The following is a 24,621-nucleotide window of genomic DNA, read 5'->3' as shown; positions in this document are numbered from 1 at the left end:
GAATACCATCCTGATAGCTTTCAGGTGTGGGATGTCACCATGCGCCGGGAAATTATCAACAACGAAGAGTACATTCCTGCCTGTGGCCACGAACTTGTGCTTCTGCACAGTTCAGAAAAAAAAAAAGAAAAAGAACACCACGCTAGCTGCAACGCCCCTAACCACCGCACACAAAGAAACGGCACAGACTGGCGTTGCACGCACACAGGTCGCCGCAGGCGCAGAGATAGAATGGGCGAACGGCAGCCAGTGGCAGCGGCACGGAACGCGCTGACACTGCAACTGTGAGGAGTGTGCCGAGTTGGGGGACGAGAGCACATGACAAAAACCAGTGTGCCCGCTGTGTTGCAGTGAAGAACGTCTTCTCCTCTGCAGGAGAGCGTTTCGGCAGTGCACGGGAGGAGGAGGAGGAGGAAAAACTTTATTTGCTCTAATTGTTTAGAAATTAGCAGTGGCAGATGTGGTTGGTCGTCTTCACGGTCTTCTTCCCCATCTACGCAGGGTCGACGCCCTTATTCCAGGGCACCACTGAGGGTGGCTACTCGGTGAGCGTGCCTTACTAGTCCATGCTGGACTTTCGGGTAACTGCTGGAGAGCACCCTCTCCCACTGCTCTGCACTCGGGTCTTTTATTTGAAGGAATTGTTGATTCTGAACGTACCGTGGACCGATTTTTGTGTTAGCAGTATTACAGGCGGGGCACTTCATCTATAAATAATTGCGATTGCTATGTGGCATCGCCTCGCGGCTCTGAATGGCCGTCGTTTTGTCGGGCTGGTGGTAAAATGGGGATCAGGAATTGCCACATAGCACCCCAAATCTTCAATTTAATCGAGTTGGCCTAGGCCGCCGGTTTGAATTAACCGGCCAAATTTACATTGAAAAATAGGGCACCGCAGACAACCTTCGAATATCCGGGATATCCGGAGCTGCGAGGGCTGCGTTTTTCGTTTGTGCGACTGGTGTCGGCACGGTGGTGTTTGCTTTGTGTGCTGTGTCGAGGTTTCGGTAATCCAACGCGGCATACGTAAACATCGCGTCAAGGGTCTAATGGCACCGACAGTGCCCGCGCAGTCTGCGCTGGGGAATGCCGGCAAGCGGGTGCCGGGAGGCCGAAGATTTGTCGCCTTCCGATGTGCTCCCCACTGACGCGGGAAATGTTCTGCCGAGACCTGCGCAGTGGTTGCATTGCGATTCCGGACACCGTCTCATTTGACAGTTTCATAGGTACTGACACTGCTGTATTGACATGCGCAGAACTCGACGACGGCAAGATCATTCGTCAGGTTTCTGCTGCACCGCCGGACGATGACTCTGTGTCGGAAGATGACGCACCATGTGCTACGCTGCCGTCGCATGCGGTGCGTGCACAAGCAGTGACTGTGCTTTCAGCCGCTAATACTGACCGTACGACCCTCTCCGAGATTCAGGCTTATCTGATTGCGCGTAAACGGAACAGCATGCAACGGCGCATTCACGATTTCTTCCAAGCCTACTGCCGAGCCCGAATAAGTGCGTGGAAACAAAGGATTTCATTTTTTTTTTCTTAATCTGCTTTTTTGGACACCTGTTTATTCGGACATTTTCGCAGTCCCCGTGAGGTCCGAATAAATGGTCGGCGACTGTAACGAGCTTTTACTGTAAAATCTGACATTTCTTTAAAACAAGCTGCCAGTGCAAAGTTAGAACTAGATTTATGTACAATGCAAACTGATAGCAAAGGTAATGAAGCCAGCACGCTCAGTATGGGCCACTTTGATCCGTTATATTTTGTGAATGAACTAAATGAGGAAACATATTATCGTACTCATGTTTTACCAGACATAAGGGGACTTCCATCCAAACATTTTTCAAAAATTGGAACTGGAGCTTTTTTATTTTATTTCTTGAATACGAGTTCTTTTATTAATAAACTTGTTTAACTATTTTTTTGTTTGCTTGTGTTTTGTGCAGGAAGATAATAGTTTGCATAAATGTTTCAAAGAGAGCATTCTATGTTTGAGACTTTTTTCAAGTTTGTGTGAAATAGAAAATGCACCAAGACGAATCAAAGTTATAAAAATTTTCGGATCTAGGCCATGTCTGGAATTTTATGGAGGAGGAGGAGGAATAAACTTTATTTGTGCACAGCAGATTTGAGACCTAGGCCTCTACCTAAATGACGGCCTCGAGCCCTTGGGCCCTGGCAGCATCTTCGGCCTGCTGGATTGCCTTGCGTTGGTCTTCCGGTGCACAGCTGAGCAACGCGGTCTCCCACTGCTCTCCGGTTTTAATTATTTTATTCTGTATGGGTGTACGAGGACAAGCCCAAACCATGTGTTGTAGGTCCGCCCTTTCTTCACATAATCTACATCTATCCATGTAAAGGTCCGGGTAGTAGCGGTGGTAGGCCACCGGGTTCGGATATGTATCTGTTTGTAAGAGGCGCCATGCCGTCGCTTGCCGTCTATTTAACGAGGAGTGTGCCGGGGGGAAATGGGCGCTTCCCAATTTATAGTGTTTGGTGATCTCGTTAAAGCTGGTCATCCGGTCTCTCTCCGTTCCCAGTATTTGTTGCGTGTCACCTGCTCGGCCTGTCAGTTCTCGAGCCAGGTTGTGCGCTATTTCGTTCCCGGGAAGGGAGGAGTGTGCGGGTGCCCATATAATGTGAATGTTGCGATCTTCACGAAAGTTGTTTAAAATTCTGAGTGCTTCCGGCGAGATTCTTCCTTTCGCATAGTTCTTGACGGCTGTCTTGCAGTCGCTTACTACGATGTTAGCTTCCGTGGAGGCTATTGCCAGTGCTAAGGCAGCTTCCTCCACCACCTCTGCCTTCCATGTTTTCACCGTCCCACTAACTCTGCAGTCACCCTCTAGACTAGTAGCAACTATCGACATACTCTGTCCATTTGCGTACTCCGCCGCGTCCACATAGACCACGTCCCTGGCATTACGGAATCTTTTGTGGAGAGCTCTTGCTCGTGTGTTTCTTCGATCTTGGTGAAACTCCGGGTGCATGTTTCTGGGGAGTGGGGGTATTGATAGATGTTCCCTTATTTTCCTTGGGATGTCTCTCCGCACTCCATGCTGTGCTTCGTAGGTTATTCCGATGTCATCTAAGATGTGTCTCCCCGTCAAACTCTGTGTAAGCCTTTCATACTGCGCTACTCTCTGGGCCTCAATAAGTTCGTCTAATGTGTTGTGCACGCTGAGCACCAAGAATTTCTCGTTTGACGTATTTGCCGGAAGTCCCAAGGCTTGCTTATACGCCCTTCTAATAATGCAGTCTATCTTGGCTTTCTCCCCAGCGTAGAGCTTGAGGTAAGGAACCACATATACAATACGACTGATTACGAATGTTTCTATTAATCGCATGAGATTGTGCTCTTTCATGCCATAGTGCCTGTTGGATATCCGCTTTATTAGTCTGATTGTTTGTTGAACACTATTGTCAAGTAGTCTAATGGTTTCTCCGTTATGGCCGTTTTCGGATATGCGGAGTCCCAGTATTCTCAGGCTCTCCACTATTGGTATTGTGGTGCCTTCTACTGTGACCACAATGCCCGGCCTTTCCCTAATGCTTTTTCGACCCCGGCATGTGGGCCTATAGAGCAGAAGTTCTGATTTTTGCGAGGAGCATCTCAGTCCCTTGTCTTTGATGTAGTCTTCTACCGTGTTTACTGCGGTTTGAAGGATCTCTTCCACATGCCCATCGCTTCCACCCGCCACCCAAAGGGTGATGTCGTCCGCGTAGAGGCTGTGTCCGAGTCCTTCTATCTTTTCGAGTCTCGCAGGAAGACCGATCATTGCCACGTTGAATAGAAAGGGAGATAGGACTGAACCCTGCGGGGTACCCCTATTACCTAGCTTGAGCGCGTCCGATTTGGATTCTCCAATTGAAATCTTTGCGGTACGATCTGTCAAGAAGTCTTTGATGTACGCGTATGTTTTACGTCCTACATCCAGTTTTTGGAGATTTTGTAGTATGGCTTTGTGCGTGACGGTATCAAAGGCCTTAGTTAGATCGAGACCTAGTATTGCCTTAGTGTCTAGACTTTTCTCGCCCGCATCTATGATCTGATGTTTTAGTTTGAGCATAATATCCTGCGTCGATAACTTTGGTCGAAATCCAACCATGGTATGTGGGTAAAGTCCTCCATCATCCATGTATCTCGTGAGACGTGTGAGAACCACAGGTTCCATGAGTTTACCGAAGCAGGATGTCAGGGATATGGGCCTTAAGTTCGTCAGTTGTGGTTTCTTTCCAGTCTTTGGTATAAAAATGATTTGGGCTTATTTCCATTGACTTGGAATGCTGCCTTGCTCCCAGCAGTTATTCATGTAGTCCGTGAGAGCTCGGATGGATACATCGTCGAGGTTTCTGAGTGTTTTGTTGCTTATCCCATCAGGTCCTGGTGCAGATTTCGAGTTGAGCCTGGTAAGTTCATATCTGACTTCTGCCTCCGTAATAGGGGTATCAAGATCTGGATTCTCGTTACCTAGGTAATCCGGAAGTACTTCTCTATCCGCTTCTCCAATGTACATCTTTTGGAGCTCTCGAAAGAGCTCTTCTTCTGTGCCGTTGTAGCTGCGTATAACCTTCTGTAGATTGTGTCTTTGTATGGTTTTTGTACTTCCGGGGTCCAAGAGGCATCGGAGAATGTTCCAGGTTATGTACAGTTTTTTTTAGTTTGTGGACAGTGTGATATCCTGTTTCGATACCCAGTTTTGGTTTCAAATGGTTATGACCGCTAGCGCCACTCTGCACCCATCGCTGCAAGTGTAACCTGCCATGTTTCCTTTCCCCCTCACTGCAATAAACACATTCCTCGTCTGGTCCCAGACTAGAGCAGTCCGGCTCTCCTCTTGCGGCGCTTCGCGACCCGGCCGTTAGGCCTCCCACCGTAGGTCTCCCGTCTGACTGCCTAGACGAAGCAATACCACAGGCGGCATTTTTAAAAAAAATGCATGAAGCTAATTTACTGTGAGGCATATTAAAATGAGTAGAAAAGCTTTTCGACGCAATGCTTTTAGTTTGAATTTATTTCAGCCATGAAATCAGAAAATATTGTGCGTGTAAGTAATAGGAGGACGCTTGCACTGCCACCTTGAAATATTTTTTTGGCTTGCTGGGAATGCTTTTCAAGAATAAAAATTCCAGTTCCGTGCAGCTTTAATATTACTACACGGCACATTAAAAAGCCAGGCAAAACACAAATATCAAGCGGACATGCATGTTTGATCTATTATGGAATCGCCCAGTTGCACTTGTGCAAGCAACTCCACACAGGCATGAAGTGCAGTAATATAGATCAATTTGTTCGACTGCCTTGCACCACTGTACTCTTTCCTCCTCTCAAGCCCATATCCCCCTCTCGAGTATGCACGGCTATTCATCAAAGGATAACAACTGCTTTTCAGCAATTACCTTTTACCAAGAGTTTCAGCTCGCTGCAAATTTCAGTGTAACATTTAGATAACAGATTGCGCATCACATTCAGATCAAGGTTTTAAACACAGAGCAAGATAGTCTCTGACGCTTGTTGACACACACATATGAACCAAATATGACATGTTCACTTGACAAAGCCCTGTGGTGTCAGGTTTTGCATACAAGAGATGTGCTTAAAAATATTGGTGCTATACTGGTACGCAAAGAAACCTGTTTTCACCATTCTAGACACTGGAGAAAAGCTCAGGTGCACAGCTTTTCCAGATGTTGACAATAAGGGCCAATGGCTGTGCATTGTGAACATCTGTTTTGATTAAAATCGCAAGTGCAGTTATGACATGCGTATCTGCAGCAAACGCTGCACAGATAGCAATGGACTTCACATTCTTTGCACGAGGTACTCACATTGCAGCTGTGGTTGATGAACCGGGCCAAGTTGCCGCATTTGGTGGCGTCGATGATGGTTTCAACATCTACTCGGAAGAGGTATGAGCTGCCGATGCCAATCTGCGTGTAGAACTGCTCCCGCCGATCGGCCATGATGGGACGCACCATCTGGCCCACATACTCAATCACCATCTCGTCGGCTGCAATCGGCTCCAGGGCAAACAGCCCCCAGTCGTGGATGCGGCTCTTGGCAAACTTAAGCTGCTTCTTGCGGAACTGCAACAGTGAAGACAAGGCAGGCAAGGCAACCGTAAATTATAGGCACAACGGCCAAGAATCTACCTTTCACAGACACTGGTGCATTTTTCATTCTACCGAAGAATCAATACACTAAGTTTACGTTTAAGGCATCAGGTTTAAAAAGTCAACTAAATCTGCTTGCTGAAGCATAATGTTACTGTTGAATCCCGGCATAACCAATACCAGTTCAACAAAATTTTCAGCAGTTGTCATCAAGTTTTCATTGTTCCCCATCAGTGTCCCTTAAAACTGCACAAGAATAGATAAATGGGGAAGTTGGATTACGGTACCATCAAAATTTAAATATAGGCTCTTTGTCCTCATCGGGGCCACCAACAGTGTCAATTAGTATCTCCCATAGCGTTTCTACATAAATACCCGAGAGGGAAATGTGGCGCTAGTGTCTATGGGGGCTCTCCTGAGCGTTGCCTCAACCTACAAGGGAATGATGGGAAGTACAGGCTTCAGATTTACTTCAATCTTTAGACTAGCAGCATTTGCTTACGGCGTAGTAAATGAAGCTATATTCAAATATTATCACGTAAAATCTCATTTTTTTTCCGTAGTGTCTTATACAATGTACAACACGTTACATAAAATTTGTATGACTGAGATTGAAGCACGGTTTACTATGGTTTATCACCAGGGTACATCACGGTATGCATTCTTGTGCAATTCTGTTCCCGATTTAACGGCAGAGAATAATTATGTATTTATTTTTACAACAGCAATAACAACCATGCATGTATTTATATAAAAATACACTCATCAGTATTTATGGAAATAAAAATTTTGTATTGCGAGAAAGTGTTGCGCCCTTGAGGGAATCCTACAAGTCTCGTCTGCTATGAAGTCTGCTCGCTGCGAACATGAGACTTTTCCCGTAGATGACAGGCACTTGCGAACTCTCTCGCTCTTTCAAAAGGCTGCGTTGGCTGTCACAATTGCTGAATGTCTTCAAGTACTTTTACGCAAATCTGCTGTAGTACAAACTAGGGTGCTTGTGGCCTCCTACGAGTATGCTTCATTATATTTTATATTGACATCCCGCTTCTGAAGCGTTATGACATGGCTTTGCATTTACCAATTTTGCAACACTAGACTACAGCCAGGAAGCAGCAACCTTTCCTACCACAAGTTTGTGTTCTCAAAGTCCTAAAACGTGCATTTCGATGAGCACATAAATTAGTAATGCATAATGAAGCCCTCAATAATATTTGATTGCCAAGCCACTAAAAGTACAACTGTCTATGTCTTGTATTAGTAGTGCCTTCTTTTTCCTATGGTGAAGTTTCATAAAGCATGTAACGCTACAGCACCAACTTATGACATTTAACAAACCAAGGTCCAAACGGTCAAAACATGTTCTTTCAACGTTTACGATGCCGTCGCTTTCTCATCAGGGCTTCGACACCACACCGCGACACAAGCATCGTCCCAGCCGCTGGCCCAGCGTGTGCTATCACCACTTTGAGCAACAGAACAAAGGCAGAGAGCTTTGCGTTGCACTGTCCCACTGCAGGTTATAGCAATTGCGCTTGAAGCGAAACAAAAACTGCCAAAAAATATGTGTAGGCTAGTTTGCCAGTCAACAAAATGCCAATCCATAGCTGTACTTCCTATCATTCATATGATGGTTGAACGATCGCAGCACCAGATTTCCGTCTAGTTATACTAATATGGAACTCTACGGTATCTCCACATCCATCGCTGGAACGACCACGGGAGCAGCAGTGTCAGCCAACACAAATGTCTTGAAGTCACATTCTACCTCTTGGCCAGCAATTTTATGAACGGCCTGGCACAGATCGCCGCAAGTCCGGTCACCATCAGGGTCGCTGACAATGGCGGGGGAAGAGCCAGCGTACGTAAAGCAGTTGGCGGCCTTCGAAAGTGCGAGTTCTTTCCACGAAAAGTTAAGAAAATGGATTGCACCAAGCAAATCAATGTTTTACCTCTTGCTGGTATCATACACTGTGAACATGCGCTGCAAAAGAGCTTCCGAGTGGTCTCAATGATGCCCTGATCCATCGGTTGCAGTACCACGGTTCTGTTTACAGGCAAAAATTCCACAGCGATCGCCTTGAGGTTGTCTATCTTTCTGTGGCTCGGACAATTGTCAATTATAAAAAGCACTTGCCAATTCTTTGCGTCGAATCGTCTGTCCAGAAGGCACACATAGCCTTCAAAAAGAGCAGCATTCATCCATGCTCGCTTGTTACTTCTGTAGGCGCATTCCTTGGCAATAGTTGCATTTCAGAAGCACCACAGCTTCTCCGCCTTCCCCAGTATCAACAAGGGAAGCTTGTCCTCGCCTGTTGCATTGGTACCAAACAGCACCGTGACACACTCCTTGCTCTGTTTTCCTCTGGATGAGGGTACGCCAGCGGTAGTGAATGTGCAATTCAGTAGCATCTTGAAGAAAAATGCAGCCTTATCTAGGTTGTAGATGTCTTTGTCTTCATACTTTTTAAGTAGAGCTTGGAGCCAATGTTGGCGCCATAAATCTGCCATAAAAAGTGTAGCCGTGTCCCCATTCACGGCTACACTTTTGCTAACGATTGACTTCGAGGCCATGCCATATCATTCCTTGAACCGCTCAAGCCAGCCATTGCTGCACTTGAAATCTTTATGGCCCATTTGGAGGGTGAGAGCTTCGGCTTTTGCAGTAAGTGCAGGCCCATGTACGGGGAGATTGCACTCCTGACGTTCTTCAACCAATGTAGAAGCGCACCTTACACTTAGGGGTATTTCAATCGCGATTCCTCTTTCTCTTTGCAGAGAAGCTCTTTTCAAAGCCATCCAGCACAGCTTCCTTGTTTTTCAATACAGTTGATAAAGTAGACGGCAGTATGCCGAATTCCTTCGATATTTCAGTTTTCTGCCAGCCACCTTCTTCCATTTATTTTATCAGCAGAACTTTCTGCTCCAAAGTCAGACACTTTTTCCCAGAGTCTGCCAGAGCCGTTTATCACTGTAGACCACAAAAGCATATGCGAGGCACGCCTAACGAAGCAGTCTGAATAACACACAATCACATGGCCTGCAGCACAGATTCAAACGCACGTGCTGTCGGTGCCAAAATGACTGAATACGGCGGGCGACGCAGAAGGCAGAAGCTTCAAAATGTCGTCAGGGCATCTTGCTTTCCTTGTCAGTGCGTGCTGCTGATGGCTACAGTTGCAATGGCGGGCTTGGCATCGGCTTCACGTGTAGCGAAAGAAAGGTGATCGGAATTGTGGAGACCAAGAAGCAGGAACCAGGGAAGGGCACCCGTTGGTGGAAGACAGTGCTCAGGAGGGCAGGCCGGAAGAGGGCAGCTTTGAAGGACCAGTGACGTCCGAACTGGCAGCGAGGAGGCGAGGAGTTGACATGAAGGTGAGTGAGAGGAGTGACTGACGTCTAAACGGCTTGCAGACTGGAGAGCAAATGAACAGAGGAATGCAGTGGCTGCTTTCATAAGGGGAGGGGGTAGGGGGAGTGCGGAGGTCATATAAGACTATGAGAGTATCGTGCTGGAAAAGCACCGCAAATGCCGTGGCTTGAGTCTGAGGTTGTGTTTGTTGTGCTCAAAAAATGATTAGTCGCTCATTGTGAGTACGCAGCACAATCATGAAAACTGAACGTTTTTGCAGTAGGAGCTTTGCATGGCCAATGGGCAATTTTTTCCCGAGGTGTACAGCCATGAAGTTTGCAAAACGAGAGTTTTTCGACGCACCATTGTCGATGACACTGTGCTAATTCTACGGTTTGAGTGTCGGTGTTTGCGCACCGTCACGTCCACACCATTGACAAATTTCTAGGAACAAAATTCAATGACCCTACCATGCATTTAGACCGTCTGTCTTAAGTTGGATGGTGCAAATCGAGCGTGACCAGCTCGAGCAAATGGCCTGGAAACACAGCTTGCGTTGACCCGCTATGTTGACAGCCTGACTGGCTGCTGGCGACACTCGGATTTTTTGTGTTTTCGGCAAGTTATTGGTCGATTTGCACCATCAAAAGTGCTATGAAGCTTGGGGCGGTGTTTTATTGCAGTGCAGGCTGATTATGGCAAGTGGCGAGCTAATTTCTAGACCTGCTTCCCCAAAATCGTCTTCCTGATTTGTTAACGTAGCTGCGCTCGTCGAACATGGCACTCATAATAGGAGGGACACTCCTTTTGTGCTTTTCGGCACATTTCAGTGTGAGAAGTACTCTTTAGAGCGGTAAAACTGCTCATCAAGCAAACCTATGGAATGCTATGATGCAAGTCTTCCCACGGTCTTCAGGCCATATTTTGGCATCCAAGAGACCGCGGTTTTCTGGCATTGCAAAGCATCAGAAAAACCTTATTTTCATGTGGATTTTATCTCGGGGGACACCAGCAATGTTACTGCAACTGACATTAACGGTTCGGGCGCGCTGCATTATGGAATTTCACAGCTTCCGTTCGCTCCACAGTAAACAGTCCGGAGCACTCGGCACACGCTTAGTACACATTACTAAGCGGTCATCGGTCGTGGGTTTGGTACTTTTGTGACCTTAATAAAGGGAAAATGAGACATTCACCCAAACGTGGCTAAGTGCTACATAGGAAACCCATACGAGTTCCCCGAAAGAAAAGCCTCGCAGTTGAAGAAAAACTCGTCCTGGTCTGGGACTCAAACCCGGGACCACCGCCTTCCCGGGGCAGCCGATCTACCATCTGAGCTAACCAGGCGGCTAGCAGGTGGCAGCATGAGGGCCTGTTCTGTGCCTGCATGAGACTAATTCGTCAGCGGTATTAATTTGACACTGCATGTGCAAAAGGGTAGCCGCTGCCAAGCGGCGGCGACCTCCAACATATGCGCCTGCTCGCCACTTTGCTCTAAGCCGGTCAAGCTCTTCGTGTGCTTCAAGTAATGCTACTTAAAATGCATGCGTTTGGGTCGGGACCCGAAGAAATTTCAAATAAAGCAATATTTCGAGTAAAGCGATTTCGTTAAACGAGGGATTACTGTATGATGAAAAGTTTGGACTTCAGAACTAGGCCAGCGCAAGGCAACCAGACAGGGCCACCTCTTCCTTAGCCAGTGCATATTGCTCATGACCAAGCCGACTTACCTTCAACTGGTTGAATTTGAGCAAGTCGCTAATCACTTCGGCTTCTCCAAAAGATGTCAGTAACCTCCTCTGGTTTGACCGTGCTTCCCTGCTCGATTGGGCAGCAAGACGGGCTTTGCTTGCTGGGTCCTGCATCGCAAACCATGCATCAGTAAAGCAAATAAGCTTAACAGCTATGTACAGTAAAGAATAAATAGTTGGCATTTACAAACATTCACTAACCGTAAATGTCTGACAGCACTAGAAGGAAAGTGCAAGCAACAACAAATTGCAAGTAAGTACTATAATTGCTAGTTAAGAAAAAGATTTCAAGCAAAAGGTTTTCTAAGAATGATGGGTGGTAATGTCCCTGAAGGATAGCACATCGAATAAAACATTCATGGCTCGTCATTACAAAAAGCACTGCCAAAGCAACTTTAAAAAGAATGAACTGAGGTTGGAAAATTAATTTTTCAGCCCGAAGCTTGGCAAGAAACAAACAGTGTACAGAAAGTGAATACAAGGACGATAAGCAATGAAGCATTGTAATCAGTGCAATTGGAAACAACAATCAAGCACTTAACATCTCATCCTCATTCTGTACATTTCCTAACAAACACAACACCCAGTTCAACCAGTGCCGTGATGGCCGCCATCTTTTGCCACTCTTGCTATGCTTACAGGGCCCCTCACCTGGTCTGGCCATTTTGAGCTGACAAGCGCAGAGCATACATTACGCGATAACAATCGTGTCTGCGAAGTATTATATCGCTACGTGCCGCAGAAAGATCTGAAATTTGAAACCGAACGCCGCTTTTCCTTCTCGCGGCCACCGCGCTCCAAAACGGAGGATGACATACCGGACGATGACATACTCGTGTCCCTGCGCCTACATACTGGTGTCCGCAGTGTGACATCGCTCGTGGTGACACGTGACTTTGGGAATTATTCAAGACAACATCTGTTATCTGTGTGATCTGTTGCTTGAATTGACGAATTGAAGTTTAGAGAAATAATAAAACACACAAACGGAATGTCTGCGCGTTTTTTGTTCTACTTCGCACCAAAGCAAGAGAAATGTACTTCCGCTTCATTTACTTGTTCCCACGGTCGTGCGGTCACATGCGCAGATACATAAACTATGCCAATTTCTACCCTGTTCCAGCCCGTGATCATGCTCTGCAATCCACTTGTTCTGCCTCAGTATTCATGTAGCACTGAATTATACCGCTAGTCATGTGTCCCTGTGCACAACATGAATTCGTGCGCTGCGCTAACAAGACAACAGCTCGCACACGACGCCGTCAGCAGAAGTGCGTAGTGCTGAAAAAAAAAAAAAACGAGGAGAAAAAAAAATGAAGGCGGGGCCTGTGACGTTTGTGTCACTCGATCCTCGAGGTCCGGTATGGGAGAATGCAGGGAAGGAATTTCACTTGCGGAGGCTAGACGGGGCGAGTGGAGAAAGCGTCTTGCAAGGTAGTGGAGCCCGCTTGCTCAAATCATAAGTTCGCGGCACTTAAATACCTATTTTTATTTTGGCTATTAATGAGCTGATTTGAAAAATTTTTGCAGCAGAATGCTCCCTAGAGGACATGTAACAACTTCCAGCATATAACCAAAATTTGCTATGTGGCCTGGTGAGGGGCCCTTTAAGCCCAACACAAACTTGAGTGTGGAGGCCAGCCGCCCCATGGTTTTTACATCCAGATTATTTTTACTCTATTTGTCGTATCCTTGTGTTGAGACAAACTAACTCGTGCAGGAGAACACATTCGAGCCTGTAGCTCATAAAGTGCTTTGTTAGGCCGCAGTTCGTCAAGTGGTAGTGTCAAAGTTAGTTTGTCAAGGTGTGTTTGTCAAGTGTGAAAACATCATCACCCCCACCTTTTGAGTATCTAACCAGTCGTTTGTCCTTAATACTTCTCTCCGTCCTGCTGTCGTATATCACTTAATTAAGCATATTTTTCAGAATGAAGCTAAAGAGCAAAAGAAAAAAAAAAGGAAGTGCTCAGTGCGCCCCTACCACAGTCTTTACTCAGCCTGCTAACCAAAAACGGCCCTGTCACAGCCACAGCGGCACCACAAAGCTTGCAGTGAAATCAGTCTTTGCTCCTGCATGCAGCTGAACTGGCATTGGACCATTCAAATTTAAGCAAGCAGGCTTGGTGACACTCTGTAATGCAGATGTCCCAAGTGGCAACATAAGCAAATCCAATGTTCGGCCAGCATTGCCGAAAGTTGTGTTAGTGTGGTGTAAGAATGACCCAGCACTGCATAATGTAGGGCCAACATGACCCAATGTTGGGCCTGCAGCTGTCCTGTTACCCATGTTGCTAGGGGCATCAGTCAAGGCAACAACCACGAATACAAATCAAAGGAAAAATCAATTCAGACAAGGTCAAGTTATGTAAATCAACTACGTGCACATCACTCATGGACGGCTCACCTGTGTTTCCAGCTGAGGCACAGCGCTGCCCGACTGCTTGAAGCGTGCTTTCTCCTTGACGTCCATTTTGTAGTAACCCTCACTGCGAGCACAGCCCGTCACATGCACTCGGGCCTCGTCCTTCTTCTTCTTCTTGCTCGGGTTTGGTATGTTGGTTGGTGCACGGATTCGTTAAGGGCATATGCAGCTGTGATAAAGCTCTGGAAGCTAATCTTACACTTCACATTAAGCCACGCATAAGACTGCCAGTCCACATGTTTAAAATGAAAGCAACATAACTACACATTCCAGGCCATGAGATACAAATGGCACAAATATTGCAAGCTCAAGGTCATGTGTCTTGTGCATTCTAGGTACATGATCATTTTTTTTCCATTTCTTCTGTCCTTATAGGAATCCAGCATGTTGGCTGGAAATCAGACATGCAAACTCGCACTTAGCAACAGAACACCATAGCCAATGGGCTTTAAATGATATGATTATATTTTGAATTTAATTGCGGCAACACAGTGCAATCACGACAAAGAACAGATGAACCCAAAACAGCATCTATGCTATGTATTGTATCAACCGAATATAAGGCAAAGTTTTTTTCCCCAGAATCCTTAGCCTTGAAGTCACCTCTAACCCCAAGTTATATGCGGCTGATAGGTTCACTTACTGTTTCAATATGGTGGCAGCAGCCAATTTCCAGCGATCCAGATTTTAGACGGCAGCGCAAATTGTAGCAACTAATAAACTTTGGCAGGTGAGGCAGTGCCATATTTTTGCGTGCATAACCCGCACCGAGAATTAGAAAAATTGAACAGAAAAGTGGCGCAAATTTTGCCTTAAGCTGCGACTTCACAGCAGCATGGTGCTCGCTGACTTAAAGCCATACCTTAAGGGAATGTTTTTATCAATCCAGTTTCGTTGTCTCTTAGACAAAAGGGCAGGGGAAACGTCCGATTATTTGGTATTTCAAGCAATTCCCGCCTACTCTGCATATGTCGACTACTCTATGTCACCTTGTATTAGTGTGCATACCTAAGTTCCTTATTGTAGATCTCCCAACTGCACCCTTGCCTTATAATCATGACAGCCTTATAATCAAATAAATATGGTACTTCTCTGGCTCTGTGTTTTTGTCTCCTCTCCACTGTGTTTCTTATGTGAAGCTCAAGCAACTAGCCATATTTTTACATGTGGAATGAATGCTTTGTTTATAAAAATAAGAAATAAAAAGAGAGAACAGTATCGGTACCTCACAAAATAATTTTAATGTTTATTCGCCTGTTCCATCACTCGGGCCTTTTAATGTTTGTTTACTTGTTCCATCACTCCATCCTCACACATGCACTCGAATATGTTCGCTGTGGAAAACAACAAAGGAAAGCCTGCTTGGGCAACGCTGACAAACAAGTGCTTACAGGCAGAGTTAGCACTGTAGGTTGTGAAGGTTAATACGAAGCCCTCCGTAATGGTGTCCCTCATAGCCTGTATGTTGCTTGGAGATTTTACTATTAATTAATTAATTAATTAATTAATTAATTAATTAATTAATTAATCAGCCAAGCAACCAACCAACCAATCATCCAATCAATCATTCAATCAATCAATCCTCTGTCAGTAACCTTCACAGACTCTCAGCTGTTTGACATAGGGCATAACTTGGTGCATTTTCTACCAAGTACCACTGTACTGAAAATGAAAACCTGGCTGACATTACTCCCGAATTGGCATTTCTGCAGTAAAGGATATGCGGATGGTCGACCCAGTGCGTGTCATTTAGCCAGTATCCTTGCACTTCATCCTGTAGCATGGCATCGTAGCTGCGCTTGAGGTACTGAACGTCCTCCAAGTCTGCTCCTGTCTTGAGGAACTCATAGAGGATGTTCATCTCCTCCACCACATTGCGTCGAGCAAACGCCACCTCTCGAGACAGCTTGGCAATTGGCTCAAGGGGCATGTCAAACATGAGCTGATCACAGATGGACTCATCTTTAGTCTTCCGCTTTTTCCTCGGCTTCGTTCTTGTGGGTGGGGGTGGCACAGCCGGAGGTGGTGTTGACAACCGCTGTTCCATGGGAGTTGTAGCCGCGGGGGCCGCAGGTGGGGGAACCGGTGGAGGCGCCGAGGCATACACATGGTCACTAACAGCTACTTCTGCCTTGGCTTCAGAGGCTTGCTGGGGCAGGCAGTAGCAGTGGTCCGAAATGAGGTAGGTGGACGTGGAATCTTCAGCCTCATCCATCTGCTCCATTCCTTGGACAACGTCGTTCTTCTTCACTGGCACTGCCTTCGTAGCGTCGCCATTGACGAGGAGGGGCTGTTCTTCTCTTTCCTTCTCTGCTTTCACCGGTGGCGGGGACACAGGCTTCTTTGCTGTGTCTGCCTTTGCATCAGCTGTGTCAGAAGGGGCAAAGCTAGAGGCGAGGGCCATGAGTGCTTCGGATGCTTCGTACTCCAAGTTGCAAGGTGGTGCCTCTTTGGGACTGCTGCTCTTGACATCTTCGGCTGGTGCCTCTTCGGCAATGCCTGCAGCCACCTTGGCTTCCGCTGCCGTGTCTGTGTCACCTCGCTCAACCTCTTGAGCCGAGAACACCGGTTCTTCATCCTCTTCTTCCCGTTCGTCAAACAAAGGAGTGGGCGGGAGCTCAATGTCTTCAAGATCCGATGTTTCATTCTTCATGTCTTCTTCGACTGCAGACGATGGCAAAGCCTCTACAGCAGGTGTCGTTCGCTGCTCTTGTGGTTCCTTACTGCAAGGAGATATTAGAAAATTCGAAATTAAGCGTTTACTCTTAAAGGGAACACTGAAGAGAAACCCTGAATCGGTTTAAACTGGTAAAACATTCTCTTAAAACTCATTTTTATTAATTTGGCAGAAAATGCTTGACTGCTAGAAGAGGAAACAAAGGAAAAACATTTTTAACCCCGACGCTAGCATGTCAGCATGACATCGAGTCTTTCAAGGTATTTTCTTGTATATTGGTCATTTTGGTGCAGAAAGAAAATTTCAAAACTTGTTAAGTTGACTTTTTGGTTCCATTAGAATGTGATGTGGTCCTTCTTTCCCACAAACAATAAACAAACCACACTAGACACCATAGCAGACAACGAGCAGAGCAGAGTCGCTGCTCACCTATCGCTTTTGCATCCTTTTCTCGCTTATCGAAACCTCATCTCACGGTAACAGTAGCTGCTTTGATACTGTAGAAATGTGACTTACTAATACAGCTCAGCTTAATACACTTTAATCTCTATGATTCGAACTAGAAGGGGGCAAGAAAATTTGTTCAATCTAAACAGAGTTTGAATTAAAGGAAGTTCACTGAATGGAGAGAGGACTTAAGTGCAGTGCTGCATTAAGAGCATGTGCAATGAGCTAAAACATGAGTGACGAGTTCCAGAAGTGTGGCTTCACGGCACCGTGACACTTGCTGCCACGAACACATAGGTACTTCTAGGCAAAATTTTCACTGCTGTGAAACTGCACCTCAAGGAAAATTTTGCACATAAGCCATACCCTGACTTTACTGTTCATATTTTTAAAATTTTGGTGGGGGTTATATGCGCCAAAATAGGGTACAGTCGAACCCACTTGTAACGATACCAGTTTTTAACAATATATTGTTATAACAATGAAAAACTGCTGCACCGTCAACTTTTGTACATTTTCTATGGCGAAATAACCTGCTTGCTACGATGCCCCCATGCTGCATTATCAGTTACAGTCCAACCCACTTATAACAATCCCAGATATAACAATCTACCGGTTATAACGACCAGAATAAGTGCATTTACGGTTAATGTTCAGTGCAGTAGTTCCTTCAGAAAAAGAATCTGGCATAACCTACAAAAAACACCTGTTTTCCCCATGGTAGGGAAAGAGTTAAAGGGCCCCCCTTGGGACCACCAAAGCAATACCATGGTGTAGCTCGCATGTCGCTTGCCCCCAGTAACCCTTCTTCACAGTTGTTATAGCAGAGCCATTCTTGAATGCCAGCAGCCACCGCTCGTTACAAGCGATTGGAGCGTACAGGAAGTAGAGTTAAACAGTTAAAGGAGTCAACACAATCAGCAGCCGGCTGGAGGAAGGTGGCGGGGAGGGGCACTGGCTCCCAACCATTATAGTTTTCTCACAACAGCTCTGCCATCCCCATATTTTGATTTATTTCATGCAACCCTGTAATAACAATTATCGGTTATAATAATGGAATTGTCGTGATACTTGAACATTGTTATAAGTGGGTTCAACTGCACTGCTCAGGGAAAAGGAGGCTTGTTCAAGCGTTTTCAGATCAGTGGCTGCTTCAGCAATGTTGGCATTACCAATTCTGCTTGCTACAGGAACTCGTCTGAATAAACTTGCCCAGAACAAGTGCACCTCTGGTATCCTTTCACCATTAGAAGACTTCCAAGGCTTATGGTCACAGACCGTTCACCCTTTGAGGGTCGATTTTTTTTTTTGCCATATGCGACTGCCCAGGGTCGATTTTTCTTTTATTGCAGATTCCAATTCTTCATAGAAACATAGTTCGAAAAAAATTTACCGTAATTTTTCTAGGGTGACTGTAACATGAGAAAAAAATATTTTGCGTTGGTATATGTGCACTCTTCATTCATGAATAACAACAATAAAAAAGGAAATAAACTTATATAAGAATTAAACATTTGATACATTGTTATACACATAGTTCAAAGTTTTGAAAATGCACACACAAGAATATTTCGCAACTCTCACCTGTTCCTGCTCTTACACTAATATTTACATTCATAGTGTAATCGAACTGCGTAGGAGCGCGCACTCAAGAAAACTGTGGTTGTGTGCTCGTCAAAAAAGCCACACATGTGACAAACTTGTGCTAATTTTCATCTTATCACCAACCAGAGGCAATTAGTATATAAATTAGTAAATTAGTAAAAAATTAGTAAAAAAATAGTAAAAAAAAATAAAGCAACAGAAACGCATGCACAGCGACATCCTTCTTATGGGCAACCTTGTGAGCACTAAATGAGCAAGAAACAAGCAGTAGCCCTTTGAGCAATTAGTAACGAGATGGCCATAAGTTTTGCAAGCGCAAGAAGCCAAAACCGCCCGCAAAAAACCCAAACCGTTGCCCGCCTGCGCGCGCGCCAATGCACGAGCGGTAGTATATACATGCACGGGAGCAAACTAGCTCTAAATCTAACCATGCAACAAAAAACAAGAGACGGAGGCAAGCAAAAAAAATTCCCTGTATTCCCACATAGTGGCAGCACATGATAGAAAAAAAAAGTTCGGAAATTGGCACGATTTTTAAACGTACCGACGGCGCCATAAATATACGGCATAGACCATTTTTGGACTTGTTCGCGGTGCCATATATTTACGTCATTAACCCTCAAAGGGTTAAGCTAAACTTTTTCCCGAACATACTCTTCACCTGAACTTGTAAGGTTCATGAAAAATTCAGGAGAGTTGGCAAGTATGCTAATTAAGAACTTGTCGAGAAAGGAGTGATCGCAGCCACGAACAAAGATCCACACAGTGCAATAGGAAACTCTGTTCTCACCTTTGATGTACGATGCCTGTGCCCAATAAAGGTTCATCATCTTCCGATATGTCGGATGCAGACAACTCCAAAAGAATCCGGGACCCCTTTCCCGTTGGTTTGGACGGTATAAGTTCTTCGTCACTGCTGGCAGCCTTCTCCTTCTTCTCAACTTCAGACTCAGAATCTGATTCCGCAGACTCCGACGATGAAGAGGACACTTCGTCGTCTTCGCCATCTGAACTGCTTTCGGACTCTGAGCTCTCCTCAGACTCTGACTCTGAATCTGCCACAAGAATGCAAGCAACACTGTCTTAAGAAGGAGAATAAATAAAGCAAATGTTTTCTTTCCCTTTTTAACATGCTTACACGCGACACTGTATCGACTGCACCTGCTGAATGACAATGAGAAACCTCCAAATAAAATATCCTCTGAAATCTGTGCTGCCGGAACCATTTCACATTTAAATCTTCCTAAAATAAGAACAAAGCTACCCTTACTGTAATGTCCAATGCACCATCCATGCTACGCTGAATGTGATGATTCAAAATGCTGACCTCAGTGCAGTAAACCTAATGTAAAACTTATAGTTCCATTTTTGATATGGTCGAGTGAAGGTTGAGCTGTGGATAGCATATCAAACTAATTACTAGTTAGTTAAATACTGCATGACTAGAGTTCTAACTCAAATAACGTTTTTTTTTTTTTTTTACACAAATGTACTCTCCATGCCAGAAATAAAGGTAAAAATTTTGTTCCTGTGTTCTTTGATGTGGATGTGCGTTCGGGTATTACAGGGTTAAAGAAGTACCGACACCAATACAGTCAACTTCTGTTTTGTCGACCCTGGGGAGGCTGACAAAATTGTTCTAACTATCTGATCAGTCAAATCAAACAAGAGACAGAAACCACACCATAACCTACCACTGATTCATATGACAGTATATGCCCAAATTCTAGCATGCCCCTGAATCGAATGCGCACTCACTTTTTACGGGTTCCAAGAAGAAAACTAACAGAAAAATTACACTAGAGCCCCTTAACTCGAACAAAGAAGAAACTGAATGAGCAACCAAATGTTATCACGAAAAACGTAGCATACCTCCAATTATGGCAAACCTAAAAGACAAAATCAGTGAACTTTACCTTCACAGAGTGGAACTTTTATTTACTGAAGTCCTCGTAGACCCTCAGAAAGCAATTAATCACTGTGTATGAAGAACCACCACATCTCATCCCCCATACGGTCCATAGCACATTTGATATTCTGCCTTTATCTAACGACTCTGCAACAATTACAAGCGGGATGGTTGCCCATGCCTAGACTAAACACTTCACTAGTTCGTCCTGCGACGCATGCAACTTTTCAGAACGCCAAGAAAACAGGATGTGACCTGTTGCCACTATCGGCGACTGTACTTATTTGCATAAAACATCGTATTTCAGTAGAGCGAGATTTCAATATAAATAAGCAAAGTGCCGTTTTTACTGACTTCATTATATCTAGGTTTAACTGTATAACGAAATTTCGCCGCCACTACAAAGGAATATCCAGAAAATAATGGCAACTTCAGTGGAGGCACATGGTCAAATGGTTGAATTACATGTGGCTGCTTGCAAACGCGCCTCTAAAATTGTGCACGACGCCACCACGAGCCACCATGAAAGCACAGCAGCATCATGTTCCGCATAAAGTCCAAGAGCGCCAAGATCCTATCGCACCCAGCGTGCTGTACGCTAGTGTGTAAGGGTAAGCTAAGAAGGATGGTAGCCTGACGAGCGCTTTCTTCTCGCACAAGCAAGAGAAAAAGCTCATGGTAATACAATCAACTGAGGCTGGTGTATCCTTTTCTAGCGCGGCTGCGGCTGCAACGTGGCTGTCAGTGTTACTGAGCACACACGCAGCCTGTATGCCTTGTTTTAGAGGTAACATGCCGCTTGTGCAAAAAATAGGTGAGCTGAGATGGCGCGGCACCGTGCGCTGTCTTCCTGCACGTTTAGTGCTGGAGGTTGCATAATCTTGAGTTTTGGAGATGCGTTGAAGCAAGAGGCAGACAAAACATTCACTCCCTGCTGCTGCCTCTTTTCATGATAGTGGATGCGAAAGTGTGGCTTGCTTCGCTTCAAACTGCCGATGTGAAGATATCGTCAATGCGGCATATGAAACCGTATATTTCATCGCCGATGCTCAAATTAAAAAAAATCATTTTCTTTCTCGTTCAAATTTGTTTTTCCCGATTGCTCAATAATTTGAAATACTGCAACCTCTTCTGCATAAAAAAAAATCCATCAGAGGGTGTACTTATTTGCATAAAATATCGCATTTGAATACATGAAATTTCGATATAACAAAGCAAACTGCCACTTTTACCAACTTCATCATATTAAGGTTTAGTTGTATTTGCAAACAAAATCTTCCTAAGGAATTTAGCAATAAGAATAAAGTCAACTATAGCAAACAAATCATTTGTTGTCTGTAAGAGAATGAATTATGACAACTGCTTAAATAGTACTAGGAAGTAAACATAAGACTTGAAAATCCTAACGGTGTTTATTTCACATCGACAGCAAGCACCTTACTTAATGTGTCTTGAAGAATGTTTAGACTATCACACGAACAAAAACAAAGGAAAAAAAGAAACTGTTCCCTACGACTATAAATTCAATTTCATTATAACTTGTTTACATTACCAAAATCTATTGTTGCCATCTTTTTCTACCACTGGTTCCATGACAGAGCATTTGAAATTCATCAGAAACCACAATATAATTTTGTGGGCAAGATTCCCTGGAAGAAACTTCATTTTACAAATACACAGTGAAAAATAACATCATCTAGATACAGTGGAAAATGCGCTAAAATCGCTGCGGTCAATTACCAGAATCTGCTTTGTCACTGTCGCTCTCCTGAGTACTTTGTTCCTCTTCAATAAGTGGAGATACTCTTCGTTGCCTCAGCGAATCAGTATCAGAATCCGAGATTTCCTCATACTCCAAATCTGGAAGAGCATACAGAGGATTGAATGTTAAAAAAAAAAAAAAATCTATGTGCATAGCTCTCTATTTCAACACAGTCTAGCAAAACACACTTTGTGCAAACAAGTTTCACGAGAAATAAATCAGTGCTATGCAAATGTGCCGTATAGAACATACATCCTCTTGAAACCCCTTGTCCATTGTACATTGCCTTTAATCCTCTTCAAAATTACCTCACAAGTGACTTCGCAGAATGTTCGTCTTGGATACGAAGCCAGATGAATGCGGAACTTTATGGAAGTGGTTTCATCATGTTCTCACAATGAAATTTCGAAAAGATTAACACCGATTTGATGTAGACCAAAGAGTCCTCACAGATGACGAAAAGCACCCGTAAAGTTCATTTAGAATAATGCGAGATGACATGAAATTCGAGGATTCAGCACCAACAAGCAAGCCCAACACAGGAAGTCACATCCCTGTTTCTAGGCAAAGAAAAAAGCAGTTTTTATCATAACAAAGAGGAGCACATGTTGATACTTTGCGAACATGGAGATATTGCTTTCTTGGTGTCACCCCTGCAAGTTTAAAAGTCATTGTCGATGCTAGCATACTACAGTCGAACGCACTTATAACAACATTCAAGTGCCACGAAAATTATATTTTCATAACCGATAATTGTTATAAATGGGTTGCATGAAAAAATCAAAATAGGGGGATGGCAGAGCTAATATAAGAGAACTATAAGGCAGGGAGGCCAGTGCCCCTCCCTTCTACGTATCTTCCACATACTTTATGTATTAAATAGACAGAAAACATGGAAGCACTGATATGAGTTATTTCGAGCACAATTTTTGAGACATACAAGTATATTCTTTTATGAAAAAATACATATTTTACTTGTCTTGACGGTGTGTAGCGCTCAAGAATTCGTTTGCAGCATCTTTTGCAATGGCAATGCAGCTATTATTAATGTATTTGATCTCTTGACAAATTCTGTAAGGAGGAGGCCGAGCCACAATGTTAGCCCCCCTCCGCCCCCCGAACGAAATTTCTGGCTACGTCACTGCCCGGAGGGACTGAATCATCTGCCAGGCCTCCCGTGAGGACAACGTTGAGGCAGCTTGCCTTACCGAGTCATCGCTGCTGCTGTCGCCGTCACTATCCGATGCAAGCACATTCAAACGATCGTCTCATCCGGTAGAAGCACTTAGTTTCCAAATCTATAGCCGTGCGCTGTCTTTTCACCGGCAACATCGTGCATTGCGGATGATCAGCGGGTGGATCAGCCATCTTCCGTTTCGGCGGCGAGTCAAAAGAGGCCGAAAAACCACGTGGCCAGGAACGATTTCATCACAAAAGACGAACACAGGGGATTGCACTGTTTACAGAACTGCTCTGAATGAGGAGCCAGAAAGCAAGATGCGAGCAGCGCAGTTGGCACGGTTCATTCGTGTTTCGGAGGGTGGTGTGGTGCAGAGCTATGGGCACAGCTCATTCGTGTTCGGAGGGGTAAAAGGGCGTTGGGAAAGAGCCGCACAGAGATGGCTGGAAAATTAGCGCGCGGCAGCTGTTGGAGCAGCAGCCCGTTGTGCAGCGGCTCGAATTTCTCGTTTTCTGTTATTTTATTTTTTTCAAGGATTTCGCATTTCACTACCTTTCGACTCGGACACCCAGCAGCCAGACTTCATTGTTATAACCGATAATGCGGCATCGGGGCATTGTAGTAAGCGGATTATTTCACCATAGAAAGCCTACAAAAGTCGACGGTGCAGCAGCTTCTCACTGTTATAACCAATATATTGTTAAAGCGCGTATCATTATAAATGAATTCGACTGTAGTTGTTTTTCAACAGAGACACCTTTTCCTTCTCATGTGACTAGCAGAGCTGCCTACTCCAAGTCTACTGATTCAGGCCTCCTGCTGAGCAGGAGTTGCTTGCCGATGTTGAAGTTCAGCTTAACGAAAATTGCAATTCGTGTCACACACTTTTTTTTTTCATTCGGTCTGTGGAAAACTAATTATATGTTCCCACATATTCTCCTATCCCAAGATTTGGCTCCTCTGGATTTGCCAAGGAGTCTGCTGTACTGAATGTTGCATTCTCTAATCAAATAACATGAACTACATGATTCACGTTTGAAATATAGAGTGTTTGCACACCTTTGACATGAATGCTTTGCCTGCTGCCAGAACATTAAATTCTCGTTATTCTGAATGGTACGAGTTTTGGACATGAGTATTTTACTTAGTCCCCTGAGACTTGCACCATCGAGCTGCTACTGTGAATGATGGAGCAATAAAATATCAAATGCGAATTCAGGAACCTTGCTTTTTGCTTACCTGAATCGTCGGGCTTTTTGCTATCTTCATCATCAAGGGGTGGTGGTGATGGTGGTTTTCGTATTCTCTGCAAACGTGAAGCAAATTCCCTGCATTCATGCTTTCCACTAGGACATTCTACAGGGCATGGCTTGGCATCATGTGAAACAGGCAACCT

The 24,621-nt window shown here is 44.7% G+C and overlaps 1 protein-coding gene across 5 annotated transcripts in view; it reads right to left on the bottom strand.

The window, feature by feature from the left end:
- The window catches only part of Set1 (SET domain containing 1), a 48,877-nt gene that overhangs the window by 9,623 nt on the left and 14,633 nt on the right, over nucleotides 1-24,621 (bottom strand). For all 5 annotated transcript variants that reach the window (XM_070533914.1, XM_070533912.1, XM_070533915.1 and 2 more), the window contains 7 exons: nucleotides 24,465-24,531; nucleotides 22,024-22,143; nucleotides 19,165-19,429; nucleotides 15,369-16,368; nucleotides 13,628-13,786; nucleotides 11,203-11,331; nucleotides 5,836-6,093 (listed from right to left, as the gene is read on the bottom strand). In XM_070533914.1, coding sequence (XP_070390015.1) covers nucleotides 5,836-6,093; nucleotides 11,203-11,331; nucleotides 13,628-13,786; nucleotides 15,369-16,368; nucleotides 19,165-19,429; nucleotides 22,024-22,143; nucleotides 24,465-24,531 — 1,998 coding nt within the window. The remainder of the gene's footprint in view (nucleotides 1-5,835; nucleotides 6,094-11,202; nucleotides 11,332-13,627; nucleotides 13,787-15,368; nucleotides 16,369-19,164; nucleotides 19,430-22,023; nucleotides 22,144-24,464; nucleotides 24,532-24,621) is intronic.

The sequence above is a fragment of the Dermacentor albipictus genome, chromosome 2 (genome assembly GCF_038994185.2).
Source record: "Dermacentor albipictus isolate Rhodes 1998 colony chromosome 2, USDA_Dalb.pri_finalv2, whole genome shotgun sequence".
Classification (NCBI taxonomy): Eukaryota; Metazoa; Arthropoda; class Arachnida; order Ixodida; family Ixodidae; genus Dermacentor; species Dermacentor albipictus.
Note: the sequence above shows the minus strand (reverse complement) of the source record. Positions and strands in the feature narration are given on the sequence as shown.